Source organism: Protomyctophum parallelum (genome assembly GCF_964188405.1).
Source record: "Protomyctophum parallelum genome assembly, chromosome: 16".
Taxonomy (NCBI): domain Eukaryota; kingdom Metazoa; phylum Chordata; class Actinopteri; order Myctophiformes; family Myctophidae; genus Protomyctophum; species Protomyctophum parallelum.
In genome coordinates this window covers 2,711,778-2,730,121 of record NC_139711.1, presented here as the reverse complement: position 1 = coordinate 2,730,121, position 18,344 = coordinate 2,711,778, and the positions used below count along the sequence as shown (strand labels likewise).

The 18,344-nt window shown below is 42.6% G+C and overlaps 1 protein-coding gene across 1 annotated transcript in view; it reads left to right on the top strand.

The window, feature by feature from the left end:
* The window catches only part of sh3rf2 (SH3 domain containing ring finger 2), a 34,641-nt gene extending 18,557 nt beyond the window's left edge, over positions 1-16,084 (top strand). Inside the window, exons 5-10 of the mRNA XM_083786566.1 lie at positions 797-924; positions 4,554-4,724; positions 5,528-5,811; positions 8,962-9,281; positions 12,483-12,817; positions 14,952-16,084. Of these exons, the coding sequence (XP_083642692.1) occupies positions 797-924; positions 4,554-4,724; positions 5,528-5,811; positions 8,962-9,281; positions 12,483-12,817; positions 14,952-15,132 (1,419 nt within the window). The 3' untranslated portion in view covers positions 15,133-16,084. The remainder of the gene's footprint in view (positions 1-796; positions 925-4,553; positions 4,725-5,527; positions 5,812-8,961; positions 9,282-12,482; positions 12,818-14,951) is intronic.
* The last annotated feature ends 2,260 nt before the right edge of the window (positions 16,085-18,344 follow it).

The following is an 18,344-nucleotide window of genomic DNA, read 5'->3' as shown; positions in this document are numbered from 1 at the left end:
TGATTAGACTTTTGTGTCAAGCCACGCCTACATCACTGGCAACACACAGATCCACTTAGTATTTTTGAGGGGCGCAAGCCACTCCTATATGCACAGCTTTGTGTGTATGTCCGTTTGAGCACGGAATGTGTTTGGAGCACGGAATGTGATTATTTGATGGGCTGAGCACGGAAGGTGATGTATGATGATAAGAGCGCCCCTCACTTCACACGGGTGTGATTTTTTTATTTTGTTTTATCCAAAGAAAAAAATTCTGGTCTGTGTGTTGACCTGCCTCCTCCTCCTCCTCCTCTCACCTCTGTGTCGGCGTACGTTTTGTTTGAGAACAAACTTCTATGTCAAAACAAACCCTCAGCATGAGGTTATACTGGACTTCAGGCAGTACTACCAGTGAACCAGTAAGCTAGCTGACACCAGGGTTAGGCCTGTCACGATTATGACATTTTACCTGACGATGAATTCATCGTCATACACATTTACAATACAATTTAATTGTGTGGCTTTTTAGGCCATGTTGGCCTAACCTATAACCCTAATCCTACAGATGCACGAATTATTGTTGACATCCTCTATTCTGCCTACATATGTACTAGTTATTAACATTCTCTATCATACAGACGTAGATGTAGTTATATTGAATTAACATACTCTACCATACGAAAATAAGTTCCGGGTGGAAGCCTTTAACCACAGAGATATGCGTCATCCTGTGCGTCGTACATACTTATGTGAATCACGAGTTGATTAGCATTTTGTGTATATGACGCCAATGTTGACCTCCATCGCTGCCTTCCAGGGCGAGAAGAAGATGAACAGCGAGCCGCCGCCCACCATCAGCATGGCCCTGGTCAACCCCCAGGTGACCCCTCCCTCCGCGGACAGCAAACACTCATCCTCCTCCACCCAGCAGCTATCCATCAGCGTGTGAGTAATACACATGCGTACAGTAAGACACGGAAACGACTTCTCTTGGAATCAACTTTCCTAGGACTGCGACTTGTCAAACTAATGGCCCCTACGGACCGTAGGAGTTTTAAAGTTGTCGGTGAGTCATCGGAATCGTTAAGTATTTCACACTACAGGAGTCTTTTTGTTGCTTTCACACTAAACGATTGGTCGCCGACTAGGCATCACACACTGCAAGAGTTCACCGAGATGCGATCCAGACCCGATACATACAGTATAGGCTACATCATTTGTTTTTTATTCCAAATAGTTTTGACATGTCACGCACGTGCTGCAGGATGCCGTGATAGAAGTGTGAGACCGACACAGGACGCTTCACTCTCTCTCTCTCCCTCTCTGATTCCGATGCAGTTTTATCAACATTATTCAAGTGAAATGCGTTGATTTGACTATTTAACAGCAACATTGGGCTAATATAGCTACCAATATGTATGACACAGGGATTTACCCAAGGAATAAAGGTTATATATTATCATCTGATCATCTATTGTGATGTCCAGTCGGCGACAGAGTCAAATATCAAACCTGCTAGATATTCAGAAACGGTCGGGAAGGCGTCAGCGAGCGCTTTTATCTGACGCTATATCTTCTCGCAGAGCCTTCCACACACAGCGAGCAAAACCTTGGCGATCAAAGCCACGATCTTACGTCAAATCGGGAGTTTTGTCGGCGAGCACAAAGAATGCTCCCCGACAGCATAATCGGAGGAAATATCGGGCCGTGTGTACGAGCCATAACCGATTTAACCCATTTTGGGCGGGAACCCCTTTTGGTGTTAGTATCATGTTATGCTTTAGCTATTGAAAAATAGCAGATCTACAAGCTCATAGCGCGCCACCGAGTGGCTCGCTACGAGCTTGTAGGTCTGCTATTTTTTGAAAAATCAAAGAACGACTGACATAGAAACATAGCTTTTTCAGAAAACTGTCAGGATGTAGAAGACATTTTTGGAATCAAAATGGGTTTTAATCATTCAAAATCTACAAGTGAGCTTGCTAGTTTCCTGCAATTTACCTATTTTTGAGTAACACTGTTGTACGACAAATGTTTAAGAGGTTATCAGACTTAGATTTAGTCAATTATACAATTATAATGATAAAATGATAAAAAAATATGCTTCTCGATGAATTTAAAAGTAATTGATATAATAATCAATTAGAAAATAATCAATCTGATCTCATATTAAACAAGACGGGGTCCTTCATATTCCTGCATCTGCAGGATTGTTTGAAAACAAAACCTAAAATCAAACATAGTTACACATTCATAAAATGGCATCCAAACTCCAGCCATTATATATCTTCAGCATCCTTCTCCCAATGTACACATCTCCACTCCGCACATGTACAGCACAAACCATTTCAACCTGGCCTCTCTTACTTTACATGCAAACCGTCCAATCTGTGCTGTCCCTCTAATAACAGGTTATGGTTATGAAACATTTTCATGTCAAGGACCCCCCCCCCCCCCCCCCCAAATTAGGCTATTTGACGAACATGATCTGAAAAGATTTTGTGGGATACTGCAGATCCCCAAAAGAGAAGATTTGTGTTCAAAATTATGAATTATAAAAAATTCACATGTGCTCAGGCAAGCGGTAGACGGCAAACCGGAAATAATTTAATCCATTCTGACCGGGCACCCATTTTGGTGTCAGCATCATGTTATGCTTTAGCTATTGAAAAATAGCAGATCTACAAGCTCATATCGCGCCACCGAGTGGCGCGATACGAGCTTGTAGGTCTGCTATTTTTTGAAAAATCGAAGAACGACTGACATTTTTAGAATCTGATCTCAGGTCAGAATGGGTTCATCAGACCAGTGTGTGTCCGGCGGAAACCTCGTATGAATCTGATCTCAGGTCAGAATGGGTTAAGTGGACGGGATACGGACGGCAGACGGCACGCGACGGCACGGCTGCCCGGCAGTCAGTCAGAACCCACGATGGTTCTGGACTGCTGGAATCTCTGGATGTTACTGTACGTACGACGTACGTAGCTCCATATCAATCAATCAAGTACGAAAAGATCGTGGCAAGGGCCAATTTTAATTAATTAATATCTGGCAGGGAATGTGTTACCATTTAGGTCTGACGTCGAAATAAAAAAAAAGATCTTCTAAATCCTCCAGTTTTCTGAAATAAATATTTTCACGATTTTTTCAAAAATAGCAGACCTACAAGCTCGTAGCGCGCCACTCGGTGGCGCGCTATGAGCTTCTAGAGCTGCTATTTTTCAATAGCTAAATTACAACATGATGTTTAAAACACCAAGGGGTTCCCGCCCCAAAATGGGTTTAACTGACTTTGTTGCGGACCCCCTAGAACACCCTCGAGGGCCAAAGGGGGTTCCCGGACCCCACTTTGAGAACCACTACTACTGATATACATATTCCTGATCCTGTCCATCCTCGTCACACCCTGTGAAAATTGTATCATCTTCAGTTCTAAAAAGCAGGTGGCTTGCGCAAATGCGCACATCCAGTTCCTGGCTGGTGCTGGACTAAAGGTGCTGGACCTGATGAAGGCCGTTCACGGGCCGAAACGTTGTGCCTTAACTAATGGTGTTTTAAATTAAACAAAACACCACTGGAGCAGAGCCTGTGTGCAGACTTTTTTTTCTTCATTCATCTTCAGTTCTGCCACATCCAGCTCTGCCTATACTGTCCTATAAGTGTCACCAACTCCACGTTGTACAGCGTAGCTCAGGGTACCCCAATAGGCGGCCCGCGGGCCATTTGCGGCCCACAGAGCGCAAAATAATTTCCAATTTCCTTTTTTTTTAAGGGTCCCAGATATAAATGGCATTGAATGGGGGTCAGTAGCCTATGCATGTCAAACTGGGCATCCTTTTCAAATGGGGTCTTGCCCTGAAAATGAATTTTCAGGGCAAGACCTCGACCTCGCGCGTGCAGACTCGGCCCCCAGCCTGGTACGCTAGTCAAAATATGGCCCTTGAGGAAAATTAATTGGGGAACCCTGGCGTAGCTGGTCTCACTATACAGTACATATGGTCTTACACATCTTTCTTTTCGCTCTTGCCGGTCGGTACCCATCAAGGTTATAATAGTTTTGTTTTTTTCATTATAGTTTATTTTTAGTTAGTTTTGACACGGTTTTTATTTCGTTTTTATTTTGGTGAAAATGCTTAGTTTTAGTTTTAGTTTAGTTATAGTTTAGTTTTAGTTTTTTTCATACTTTGGTTTATTTGTGGGTTAGGGTTAGCGTGGCTACTGCTAATGCTGCCGTACGATGCTGAAAACCGCCGTAAAACTTGTTGGAGAAATGAGGAAATTAATCTAAAGAATTTAAAAGTATTATCCGTAAGGCATATAAATATTGATAACAACTAACATTAAGGGTATTTTGTCTATAATTTCAGTTTAGTTAACGCTTTTTAATTTATTTTTAGTTTTATTTTTTTTAGTTTGTTTTAGTTAACTATTATAACCTCGGTACCCATCTGTCACAAATCCCTCCAGACCACCCGTTCCCGTCCCCGCCTGCACTCCTTTCTTCACCAGCTGTGCGGTATAGCAACTGAGGAAGTTTACGTTTTTTGGTATAAACTCTCCGCTTGGCTCGGCAGGTGTGCAACCCTCTACTCCTACAAACCTCGACGCCCAGAGGAGCTGGAGCTGAGGAAGGGGGAGATGGTGGGGGTCTACGGGACCTTCAAGGAGGGCTGGCTCCGCGGGTTGTCTCTCAGGACGGGCAAAGTGGGAATTCTTCCCGGGAGCTACGTCACCCCTGTGCTCAGGTGACACGCTTTGCCGTACCTGCCCGTTTGAGATGGTTATTTAGTACTGTCATTCATACATTCTGGTCCTTTTTCGCGGTTGTTTTATCGGTTCAGATAAATCCACGTGTGCAGTATTACATTGTAGTATACGTATGCCAATTGATATTTATTAGGGATGTGCCGATATCAATATCCGATATAATTAATTGCTGTTATGGATAACCGATAATACCGATGTCGATATGATCTCGTTCTGTGTTGAAAAACTATAATAATTTTGTCCATTCTGAAAAAAATACATGTAACAGGGTATCTGCACTGCAGGCTTAGGCAAGTCAGATTTAACTTGAATACCTTTTATATTGTGAGCTTGTAGATCTGTTCAAGCTGTTACTTTGCGCTTGTTTATCTGTAAAGACGCACCGATTATCCGGAATCGGTCTGATTGATTAATCGAACCGACTGATTGATCTAAAAACTAAAATCGTCCGATATACCGATGTGTGTTTGCTGATTATAATCTCCCATCGCTAATATTTATCCCATTCTGACCGGGCACCCATTTTGGTGTCGGCATCATGTTATGCTTTAGCTATTGAAAAATAGCAGATCTACAAGCTCATATCGCGCCACCGAGTGGCGCGATACGAGCTTGTAGGTCTGCTATTTTTGAAAAATCGAAGAGCGACTGACATTTCTAGAATCTGATCTCAGGTCAGAATGGGTTCATCAGACCAGTGTGTGTCCAGTGGAAACCTCGTATGAATCTGATCTCAGGTCAGAATGGGTTATGCTAATGCCACCGATTGCGTCGCCAACAGAACCTCCGCCAGGCTCCTGGAGACCAAGGCAGCGCAGACCAACACATCCTCCCCGGCGGCTGTAAAGAGGCCCACAGCGTGGCGGAATCCTGCTGTGGTCCTTGCTCTGGACAGGGTGAACACAGACGGAACAATGTACTCGACGGGACCGGTCCCGTCTGTCCTCCTCAATGGGGCGCAGCATGCCGCAGCACCGTCGGCTGGCGGCGCCGAAAGGCTGTCCTTGTACGGGGTCTCGCAACAAGGCTGGGACACCGTCAGACGGGCCTTTAATCCACATAGAGGTGAGAGGGGATTACAATTTACAATTTAGGCATTTAGCAGACGCTCTTAATCCAGAGCGACTTACATTTAAGCAAGAACAAAAGCATGGGAATACATCACATAAAAGCATTTATCATGAGACATGCGTAAGCTAAGAAGGTAACAGTGGAATATCTATATGATGAAACTATACATACACTATACATAATAAACTATACATATTCACTACTATGCTATACATATGTACTATGGCGTGCTATGACTATATACAATACAATTATAGTGCTGTCTACATAACATGCTATAAGTCTGTGTCAAATGCTATCTAAGCCAACAGAAATGCTATCTAAGGGGTTAGGGCAGGGGTCGGCAACCGGCGGCTCTAGAGCCGCATGCGGCTCTTGAGCACTCCCCTGGTGGCTCTCTGTAGCATTACAAAAAAATCGATGAAAATGTATAAATGTTTATTTTTTCACATTTTTATTTTTCATTTATGGTTTCTGTAGGAGGCAAAACGTGACAGAAACATTCTTAAGTTTCCCAATTTTGTAAAAATGTGTAGAATAAATATTAAGTTTCAATAATGTCAACTAAAACTCGCGTCATAGCATGCGACACACTCGCATGCTGCGCGCCTGACACTATTATAAACAAACCGGTGGGTGTGTGAGGCTGGTGCCTGCTAGCTGCTACGCTATGGCTTCTACATCTACAGGGAGAAAAAGAAAGATAGCCGACGAAAACAGAGGATTTAACAATTCGTGGACAGACGCTTATGCCTTCACAGCCAATGCAGAAGATGGATTGCCTGTATGCTTAATCTGCAGTATCCCATGACGCAACAGCAGCCTGTTTTACGCAATCGCAGTCCAAACGTGTATATAAACATTCCGATTTCAAATATAAGGTCCTCGCCACATGTGCCACGGGGGTTAGAAATTTGCTGGTACAGTGATTAGCATTGCTGCATCCCGCGTTGTTTAATAAAAAGCATTTTTATCCGAGCGCCCCGGCTACTTGTCTCAAACGGGGTTGGGAAATCCACAGTTGCACACCGGTTGGGGGCGCGTAGTTGAAAGCCAATGGCAAAATAACAGCTCGGATAAAAATGCTTTTTATTAAACAACGCGGGATGCAGAAATGCTAATCGCTGTACCAGCAACATTCTAACACCAGTGGCACACGTGGCGAGTACTTTATATTTGGAATCTGAATGTTTATGTACACGTTTACAATGTAAATGTAGCGATTGCATAAAACAGGCTGCAGTTGCCATGACGCACCATGGCTAAATCTGCAGTGACAAACTTATCAAACAATAAATAAAACGTGGCAAGCCGTTCACAGACGGTGACTACAGTATATGAAGGAGTCATATAGACGTATTATCTCCCGTGTTGCAACGAAACTATAGCAGCAGCCAGCAGTGGTGGAGTTTAAAGCTGCGATGATTGCGATCCACTTCTTAAAAGTTATAGTTTGCTGACTTTGCTCCCTTCTGCTTTCTTCAGCAGTTCTGTGACTGCAACAGCCCTCTTTCTCTCATTCATGCAAACTTAGCATGCTTTCCCTGGAAATGTCTTTCAACGTTACTTTTTTATTGTTTGATAGTTTGTCACTGCAGATTAAGCATACAGGCAAATACCGATATTGTAAACCTCCCAAAACACGACACACTTGTGTGGAAAACATGGAATGCTCTTCCAGACAATTATGTGAACATGAAGAAACTCGCATTTGGAGTATTTGTGGAGTAACGTTGTGAGCAGATATTCTCAAACATGAACTACATTAAATCCAAATACCGCACACGCCTCACCGATGAGAGCCTGCGCAGTTGTGTGTGAAGATTAGAGTGACATTTTACGTGCCCAGTGTTGAGAAGCTCTCCAGCGATGTCCACACACAGAAATCACATTAAACGGGTAAGAACACAATGCAAAAAACATGGCATAATAATGGAGGGTGCGTTGACTGCGTTCGGAAATGCGCACCGGGAGCGCACTCGCCTATATTAGTTTGCATTGCACAGTGCGCTCAGTGCGCTATTTCCGAACGGGCCCGTAATGAAAGTTAAACCATAGCGCACTTTTTATTTTGATAGATAGGCTAATATCCACTTGCAGCCCTTTTGTCTTCATTATATAAGCATTTTATGGCTAAAAAAATGTTGCGGCTCCAGATAGATTTTGAATTAATTTTTTTGGTCGAAAATGGCTCATTCAACATCTTGGGTTGCCGACCCCTGGGTTAGGGTAAGTGCTATGGGCCATGATGGAGTCTGAAAAGGTGGGTTTTCAGGCTACGGCGGAAGATTGGGAGTGATGCTGCAGTTCTGACTGCAATGGGAAGTGCATTCCACAGTTTTGGAGCCAGAAGGGAGAAGAGTTTGGGACGTGTGGAGCGTTGTCCCGGCGTTTTTAGTGAGGGTACTTCCAGTTTCCCTGCGTTGGCTGATCAAACGCATCTGTTGGTCGATAGGGGCGCGTTCATTGAACAAATCGATTTCATGGATTGTTATATATATATATATATATATATATATATATATATTCTTTTTTGATAATCGATCAAATAATTGATTTTCAAAATAAAAACAATTGATTTTCAAAAATAGCAGATCTACAAGCTGTGTCACGATGCAATTCATTGTGAGCTTGATGATCGGCTACAGTTATACAAACTAGGGCTTATTGGTGGTTATTCAGACTGATTATAACAAATCAATTAGAAATGTTCCATGTTGAATTGTTATAAAATAAAATGATTTGATTAATCGGAAAAGTAATCGCTAGAATAATTGCTACGAAGATAATCGATAGTTGTAGCCATATTGACCAATTCCAACTTCAACCTTTCATTGACATTATCCCATTCTGGGCGGGAACCCCTTTTGGTGTTGGCATTATGTTATGCTTTAGCTATTGAAAAATAGCAGATCTACAAGCTCATATAGCGCGCCACTCGGTGGCGCGCTATATGAGCTTGTAGATCTGCTGTTTTTGAGAAATCAAAGAACGACTGACATAGAAACATATAGCTTTTTCAGAAAACTGTCAGGATGTAGAAGACATTAATAGAATCTGATCTCTGGTCAGAATGGTGTTATATTGCATTGTTCACTCAAGTTTCACAAAGAAAGCTTGGGCGTCTGGTTCCTATGTTCTCAGGCTCGACACAGCGAGGAAACCACTACATCCACACGTCCACCTCCAGCCACCTGTCCCACTCGCACAACTTCGCTCAAGTCCAAGTCCAGGCGTCCGGCTGTTCTCCTGCCCCGCAGAGGAGGAAACACGGCAGCATCTTGCCCAGCCCCGGCAGGCCACTGGGCCGCATGTCTGACACGATGGCGCCCCCTGCTGGCGCTATGCCGAATGGCAGAGACTTCACGGTTCTGAAAGAGGCAGCGTTTGACCGAAAGCCTTTCACAAATGGCCCTCACTCAATCTTAGTAAGACCTGACTCGCACAAGAACAACACAGACAAGGTATTGTGTATTTCCTCTGAAAGACTTAAAGTTTTTAAATTGAAGTTTAATTGAATTGACCTCCCAACTGCTTTTAGAAATTCTTTGCCGCATGCCTTATACAGTAAACGTTTTCTTTCCCACTGTAACATGTATCATTTATCACGACTACACTACCTCTCCTGCATTTATGTTAACATACATTTAACAATTTCTTCTCAATGTTATGCCGTGAGCGTTGTCTGCGGTCTATTTTTAGCCTAGTGCTGTCTGCCGTCTGAATTTATGTTCTGCAGTGCATTAATGTGAGTCCTTGGTCATTAATTACCCTGTCTGGAGCAATGTGTGTCAGGGTCGTGGTATCTGACCTGCTCTGTACGTGCTAGTGCCTGTCTGTCTGTATCCGTTTGTCTGACTGGCAGACTGCCCTGCCCCAAAGAGACGATGGACTAAATAAGATCAAGGGCACATTAATGAAACTTGGTGGGAATTATCAGCAGACATGATTTAACGCGTGGATCAAGGTCACGATCAAGGTCAAAATGGCATAACGGGTCATATCTCACTCTGAGTGGTGGTGGCAGTGGCTCAGCAGGTACAGTGGCTGACCTTGGAATCCAAAGGTTCCTGATTCTGGTTCCTATGGGCTGTGTCCTCACACTTAACCCATTCTGACCTGAGATCAGATTCATACGAGGTTTCCGCCGGACACACACTGGTCTGATGAACCCATTCTGACCTGAGATCAGATTCTAAAAATGTCACAGTCGTTCTTCGATTTTTCAAAAATAGCAGACCTACAAGCTCGTATCGCGCCACTCGGTGGCGCGATATGAGCTTGTAGATCTGCTATTTTTAAATAGCTAAAGCATAACATGATGCTGACACCAAAATGGGTGCCCGGTCAGAATGGGTTAAAAGCTTTGGAGAAAGGTACTGTACTGTACTGTACTGTACTGTACTGTACTGTAGTGTTTCCCAACCTGTGTGTCGCGGAGCTTTGGTGCTCCGTTTGATGTGTCCAAGTGTTCCGCCTGATTTCACCTAAAGTAACACAACGCTACTGAGCTGCAGGCTTCCTATTGTTGCGTAGTTGTTGCTGTAACACGTCTAATTAGATGTGCGACAACAACGACGGCGGAACAATAGACTCTAACGACCATCGGCCATAGGAATGTTAAAGGAATGTTAATTTCTTAATGTGCGAGTTAAATTTGAACGAGGTCGCACCGGTGCTACTTATTGCTTTCACTCCCAGCCTCAACCATGAAGCACGGGCGTTAGCGCGATAATAAAATATTACTTTATTCTCGCTCATTCCTTCGAGTCTCGCCTCCTGCCTGTCTGTCTGCACCGGTCTGCACACAACACGCGTGAGTCCAACAGCTGCGGCGCGCTCAAAAACGAAACAAAGATTTCAGCATCAGCTGACAGCTGTACATAAGTTTCCCTGGAGCTCACACTTTGCACACATTTTACAACTGGGATGATGATGCTGTGCATTGCTGTCGCTGAATCCACGGAGACAGCAGACACAGAAGTTGACAGAACATATGGTTGACTGCGCCTCATCCCCGACCCCAAACACGGTAAACTTGTTGTTGAAAAATAGCTTCCAATAGCTTGTTATTTTGCGTCGAGTAGCGCTGTGTGCAGGCCAGGCTACATACATGATCGCCTCGAACAAAATACATCTCTCACATGAAACTATAGCTGGTATATTCATCGTCGTACGACGTGGTGTTGTGTGCTGAAAATAGCAGATTTACAAGCTCACAACGCGTCGCGTCCACCACACGTTGTGAGCTTGTAGATCAGCTAGTTTCACATGGAAATATACAGGCTGAGACGTTTAGAAACTTTCCCCTTCACAATAAAAGCACACCAGCTTTCACATGTTCATTCCATATAAAGAAAAGACAGGAGGAAAGTGGGCAAGGATTATGAATTTGGTGGCATTTCACATTGCAAAAGGGTGCAGGAAGAGTGGGCACCTCAGTGTTAAATATCCTTATTGGCCATTAGGTCGAACATGCCCATGCAGAAGGTATGGGGTGTCTCATTCAAAGACGAAGTTTTACTCTGTCAAAAGTATAATGTGTTTGGTATCAAAGACGTTTTACTATATATTTAATTTATATATATATTTTTTTTAATATATATATATATATATATATATTAAATATATATATTAAATATATACAGGGCTGCCATATTTCAGAAAATGTCAAGAGTGAGACTCTATAAGTGTCTTAATGTCATTTTTTTATGTCGATTTGGCCGATTATATATTATATATATATACACCCCCCCCCCAGTGTTCCCTGGGACAAAAAACGTTGGGAAACACTGCTGTACTGTACTGTACTGTATACATGCACGTTGTTTCTTGAAGGTTCATGACATTTATTTATTCTGATTTCAAACTCCTAAGTTGCTCTGGATAACTTAACGGTATCTGCCTACATTGTTAATTGGTTCACTTCTCACCACAACGGATACCAGAGAAATGTCCTTTCAATGTAAGATTCAGATTTGACAACATGTCAAATATATATTTTTATTGAACAGATTATGAATTGTTAAACATTATGATATGAAATACATTTTTTTTTTTTTATGAAACAAAATGAAAGACAAAAAAGAGAAAGAAGCCCAGGCCGTAGCGTAACGGTCTGGGCACCGGACTGGTAATCCAGTCGCAGTGTGCCGCGGGTTCGACTCCCGGACCCGACACGGCCTTTACTGCATGTCATCCCCCCATCTCTCTCCCGTTTCCTGTCAGCCTACTGTCTGTCCCTTCAAAAATCAATAAAAGGCGTAAGCCGCAAAAAAATATCTTTAAAAAAAAAAAAAAAAAAAGAGAAAGAAATCCCTTAAACCCTCCCACCCATACTGCTCAGTGACACGGCATAAATAAGGTATTTCGGTCTATTGTGACGCTTCATTAGTGCCGACTTGTGGTTGAAAATACTGGGAGCGGTCACATATAATAAGATGATAGAAAGGAAAACATCTGAAAAGAAAATGGCGTACAGTCAACCATATCAATGGTATCCTGTCTATTAATTGTTTCTATACTCAGGTAATGGACAAGGGGCAGCCAAACCTTATCAAACTGTCTCTCCCTGTTTCTCAGGAAATACCTTATTCTCTCAAGATGAAGGGTAGGCTATACTAGTCATTTCATCTAATAATAACGCTCTTCTTTCTCCCACCCAGCCAGCGAAGTCGGTGCGGTTCTTCACCGACGAAGACCCCTCTCCTCCCAGACTGCGAGCCTCCTCGTGGTCGTCTCCGGGCGGCCATCAGGCGAGCTCCTCCTCCGCTGGTGGCCGACCCCGCTCCTCCCTTCCCCTGGAGGTGTGGGCGCCGTCGCTCACCTTGGGGCGAGACGGACCCGGCATCGTGCTCAAAGAGGGCAAGAATCCTGTTCTTCTGAGGAAGGGCCTCGAAACGACCGTCTCCGACCTGAACTCCTCCGGCCTGCAGAAACCGTCGCCGTCGTCACAGACGTCATTATCGGCAGCGTCGGCGGCTCAGTATAGCCCCAGCAGGTGACGAGTGGTTTCAATAGTTATTAAAAACCCGTTTAGGCCTGACGTCGAAATAAGAATCGAAATTTGAACGATTTTTCAAAAATAGCAGACCTACAAGTTCATAGCGCGCCACTCGGTGGCGCGTTATGAGCTTGTAGATCTGCTATTTTTCTAGCTAAATTATAACATAATGTTTAAAACACCAAAATGGGTTAAACCTTTATTTATTCAGGTAATTCCCACAGAGATACAAGATCTCTTTTTCGAGGGAGCCCCCTCGCCCTGTCCAACATAAATGAAACATTAAACATGATCATTATTATAGTAATGTAAAGATATTACTGTAGTAATCATTGCTATAGACTGGTGTTTGTTCAGTAACGGGGGTCTCCCCTTTATTAACCCATTCTGACCTGAGATCAGATTCATACGAGGTTTCCGCCGGACACACACTGGTCTGATTAACCCATTCTGACCTGAGATCAGATTCTAAAAAATGTCAGTCGTTCTTCGATTTTTCAAAAAATAGCAGACCTACAAGCTCGTATCGCGCCACTCGGTGGCGCGATATGAGCTTGTAGATCTGCTATTTTTAAATAGCTAAAGCATAACATGATGCCAACACCAAAATGGGTGCCCGGTCAGAATGGGTTAAGCTCTGTAAACGAAACTACGTTTTCAGGTCGGGGTACCAATTTAAACCAATTGGGAGAGACCTGATCCAGGATATATAGGTAAACAAGTGAAATGAGGAAATAAATGAGTTCAACTCATATTTGGAACTGGAACACTATAACATTTAAGCTGATGAATGGGTTTGAATAAAATTTGTAACGCACCTGAAACATTATAGTTACTAAAGAGTTGGATAGATGGTAAGACCCCTATTACTGAACAAACACTATATATTACTATCAAAATATAGCACTTCAAAAGACAATTATTTTATTGTCTCCACCAGGCCGAAGGCATGGGGAGAGAGTATGTTTTGCATTCCGTCCGTCCGTCCGTCCGTTACCAGCTAATCTCCGGCACCGTTAACCCAGTCGATGACAAACTTGGCAAACACACTCCCTGGATGCCAACTATGAACCTCTGCCCCATTATTTCCAGAACGGCCTGTTATAGCGCCACCATGAGGCAGCTTTTCACATTTTTGAGGGGCCCTAGCCCCTCCTATATACAGGTTTAATGTTTGTTTTTAGTTTGTTTTTTTAAACGCCATTGACATTGAAGAGAAATTTATGTTTGTTTTCTCCCTAACACAAACATTAAATCCCATTAACAATAAAAAGAGAATTTAATGTTTGTTTTGACACCGTTTTTTTTACATCATAATTACATCACCTAATCCATGCTATACTGAATTCCCTTTCAAAGTTGGCAGGATTGGCCCGTTTTGAACAAAAAGCCTCAAATCATGAACGCAGCGTGCAATTTATGTGAAAACTTTCACACACTTTCCTACTAGGCTGAGGAATATATCCCAGCCTTTTCACATTGGCCTGTTATTAGCGCCACCAATAGGTGGATTTTTGCAAAACACATTTTTGGAACAAAATGCCTCAAATCACCCAATTGCTATCATAGTTTATTTTTGTTGCCCTGTTATACAACCACCAGATGAAGGCAGGCTGCACTGTCCTGCTCATCCAGAATTCTACCCTCAGAGATGCTATGAGTGATCTGGCACTGCATTTCCTCAACAAAATGAATAAAATGGTTGCAAAAAAAACAAAACAAAAAAAACATGTTTATATTACTCCTAAACATTTTGCCAAACACCACACACACACTCCTATCCTCCTGGTGGAGACCTGTGCTCAGAAGGGCACTTTTTCTAGTTTACTATATATATATATATATATATATATATATACATATACATACCGTATGTATGTATGACTGACATACATACATACTGTGTGTACATTCATACATACACATACATACATACACAACAGGTCAAATCTGTAAAATCCTGAGTGTTATGGGTACATTTGGTTCTATTTACATGCACTCAGAGTGAACATGTTCAAATCAACAGAGGAGGATTTTTTACCGTGCAGCAGAGCCGTGCTGTTGGCTCCGCTCCGTGTGGTCGTTGACTCGACTGTGACCTTGAGCGTCTGTTCTCCGTCTGTCCCTCCAGGCACCGAGTGACGACGACATATTTAGCACAGACGGACTCCGAGCTCAGTCTGCTGCAAGGAGAGCTGGTCCTGGTCCACAGGCATCGACCGGATGGCCGGGTTCTGGTCACCCAGGAGTGCAGTGGGCTGACTGGCCTGTTCCACAGCGGTGTCCTACAGGCCCTGGAGAGGCTCAGCTGACTGGGTTTTTACTATTGGAATATTATATCAGAAACCTCTTATTTATTATTATTTTTTTAATTGTAATTTAAAGGTAGGGGTAAGGTAAGGGATATGTTTTTGGTTAAAACGTTTTTCTTTTCTTTTTTTCTTTTTTTTTTAACGGGTTAATTCTGATAGTAATCATTGTTAAGTGATCTGCTATTTTGTTACATTTTTGAAAAATCACACCCGTGTGAACTGAGTGGTGCAACTCCCCCTCCCCCCCACCTCTCTCTCTCTCTCTCTCATTAGCAGGCAACCGTGCAGCACTATCCCTCTCTCTGTGTCTGGCACAACAGCGCCCCTACTGGTACTCATAGTCATATACTGGTGCTCATTAAACAACACATACTGTAGGCACATAGGTGAATGAACACAGACATTGCTGTTCCTTGGAGTGGTTGCACCTCTCAAAAATTGTGAGAAATACTGATTTCGAAGGCATTTGTAGAATCGGCCTCAGGTCTTACAAGAAAAAAAAATCAGGTGGGATGCCAATTTCAGCCAATCAGAAGAGAGTACCCATTTATCAGCTTCAATTTCATAGTGTTCCACTGACAATTTTGTCTGCTCATTTCTTTGTGTCATGTCCAATTTCACTTATTTATCCTGTATGAGTTCTCTCTCCCGATTGGATACAATTGGTATCTCAACCTAAAAATGTTTAGGTCTGGAAAATGTCTGTTTACCAGCAATCTGGGTAGTTTACTAGCCCATTCTGGGCGGGAACCCCTCTTGGGGTTCTGTACAGTAATGTACAGTATTCAAAAATGACAAAAGAAAAAACGTATTCTGCTTTATAAATATTTGAAGTATTTCAGAAAACGTAGGTCAGGATTTCATGGTGTTTTTAGAATCGGCCTCAGTCCAAAATGGGCTAGAGAGACAGGGAGACCCTGTAGAGTAGGCGGAGCTATGAAGGGTCTATCTATCCCCCTGGGCAGACCTTAGCGCACAGCCGCGGACAGAAGAAGCTGCGTTTGACGTAATTTCCGAGTTTTTAGACAGCTGGTGGATGGAAAAGAAGCTCCACCTCCGCGGCTGACTGGCGCGGAGGAGAGCATTTCCGGGAATCTGTCCGTCGCGTATAGTCAGCCGCGGAGGTGGAGCTTCTTTTCCATCCACCAGCTGTCTTAAAAACTCGGAAATGACGTCAAACGCAGCTTCTTCTGTCCGCGGCTGTGCGCTAAAGGTGTGCCCTGGCCCTGTGCAATAGACACAGCCTGGGTCACGTGGTTCATGTACTCGCGCGAGCCCATAGACTCCAATGCATTCCGTAAACTTCCGGTTGTCTCCTTTCAATAGAAGTCCATGTAGAAGAGCCTGCATGGCCCCATGAAGCAAGACTAGGGACCCCTATTATGATCATTATAGAGCTATTTGATAGTAATTTTATCAAAACAATATCACTTGCCCTACCTTTTAATGCCTTCCTTCGTCATACTACAGGGTCACACACAAGTAGCACAAATAGTAGATCTACAAGCTCACAACACATCGCGATCAAACTTGTACAGTAGATCTGCAATTTTTGCTTTTTAAAAGTGAAAGCGGTTACGTTTGTCTGTGGGTTTTCTAGACATTTAACCAATGAAAAGTATTAACAAGAGCTCGTGATTAAATGATAACTACATTTGATACATTGGAACACAAGTTACCCCCCCAATTTCCTGAAAAGCAACAGTTTTGGACATACAGGGTTTCAAACTGACTATGACGATAATATAGTATGTTTCTGTGTTCTCTGTTCACACAAATGCCAAATGTCTTGACCAACAGTTGGCTTAGTTTATGTTGTTACATACTAGAGGTCAGTGCTGCCAAACATGAACCCTGCAAAGATGTGTGTTCTTGTGATTTTTAGTGCATTTGACTGTGTGTGTGTGTGTGTGTGTGTGTGTGTGTGTGTGTGTGTGTGTGTGTGTGTGTGTGTGTTCCAATGAGTGTATGCATGTTACATATTTTATGAGAATTGCACACAGAAAAATCCCACTTTTGAATACCCGTGTTACACACTGTTGAGTGCCTTTGTAAAAACCCACAAAAGAAGACTGGTATCCAATAAATTGAATTACATGAGTAATAATATCTTCTTATCTTGTAATAATCAATGCTTCCGTTGTGGGTTAGGATCCATCGTGGTGTAATTGGACCCTCAATTTGATATGATTTCTATCTCTAGGATCCTGATCTATATTGAGAACCACTGCTTCATATCAATTCGTGAAGTTATAATAAGTCTAAATTTCAGGACGTATTTATTCCACCACATGGTTCAATACCCGTTTTGCCATAATATGCAATGCTAATCAATTATCCATAAGTGTATCATGTTTATGGAATGCAATCTGATACCCAACAATAATCTCCAAGGATGTCGCTCTCCTCCTGCCAGAAGGAACAGCTGCGCTGTGATTGGAGAGTTGGTTGCCAGGTAACCAGCGTTGGTCGTCGGGTTCTGAGAATGAAGAATTAAGAGGGGTCTATTTGTCACTCGTACAGATAAGCTTAAAGAGAAATACAGATAAAAGAAAACGTATGAACCTGGATGAAGTGAAGCAACATTTTGTAATTATAGATAAGATAGAAAAACAGCAAGTAGCCTATCTTGGTGAACTACCGGTATGCATTTCATTAGGCTACTTGATTTAGTAGTCTAAGTAAATCATGACAAATATGACACGCAATAACAATTTTAAATACATTATGATGACGCTGAACACACTTAGGATATTTTATATAGTTGACAATATTGTCCAAATGTATACAAATCTATTTTGGACATTAGGCTATTTTGCTATGTTGTCTTCTACTCCACTGATTCTCAACATGGTGTCTCGTATGGGACCCCCAGGGGTCCCCAATCCCCATAGTTATATAGTGCACTAATGGAAGCAAATTGGCGAGTTACATATAACACTGGGGATTTATAGTAGTGCGGCGGATAACCAAACCAATTGTGCATTTCATGACTAAAGCATGAAACTTTCAGCATATCTTCTGCACACCCCAAGCTTTGATTTCAGACGTGGAAACACTTTCTGACTGACCTCTGGTGACCTTGAGGGGTCATTGATCTCAGAATTGCATTTTTTGCACGTTTTGCTCCATTATTTTCCACTATAATAATTTATTATGTTTGTTAAATGGAAGTTTTGTTCTAATGAATGACAACTTAAACCCCAATAGTC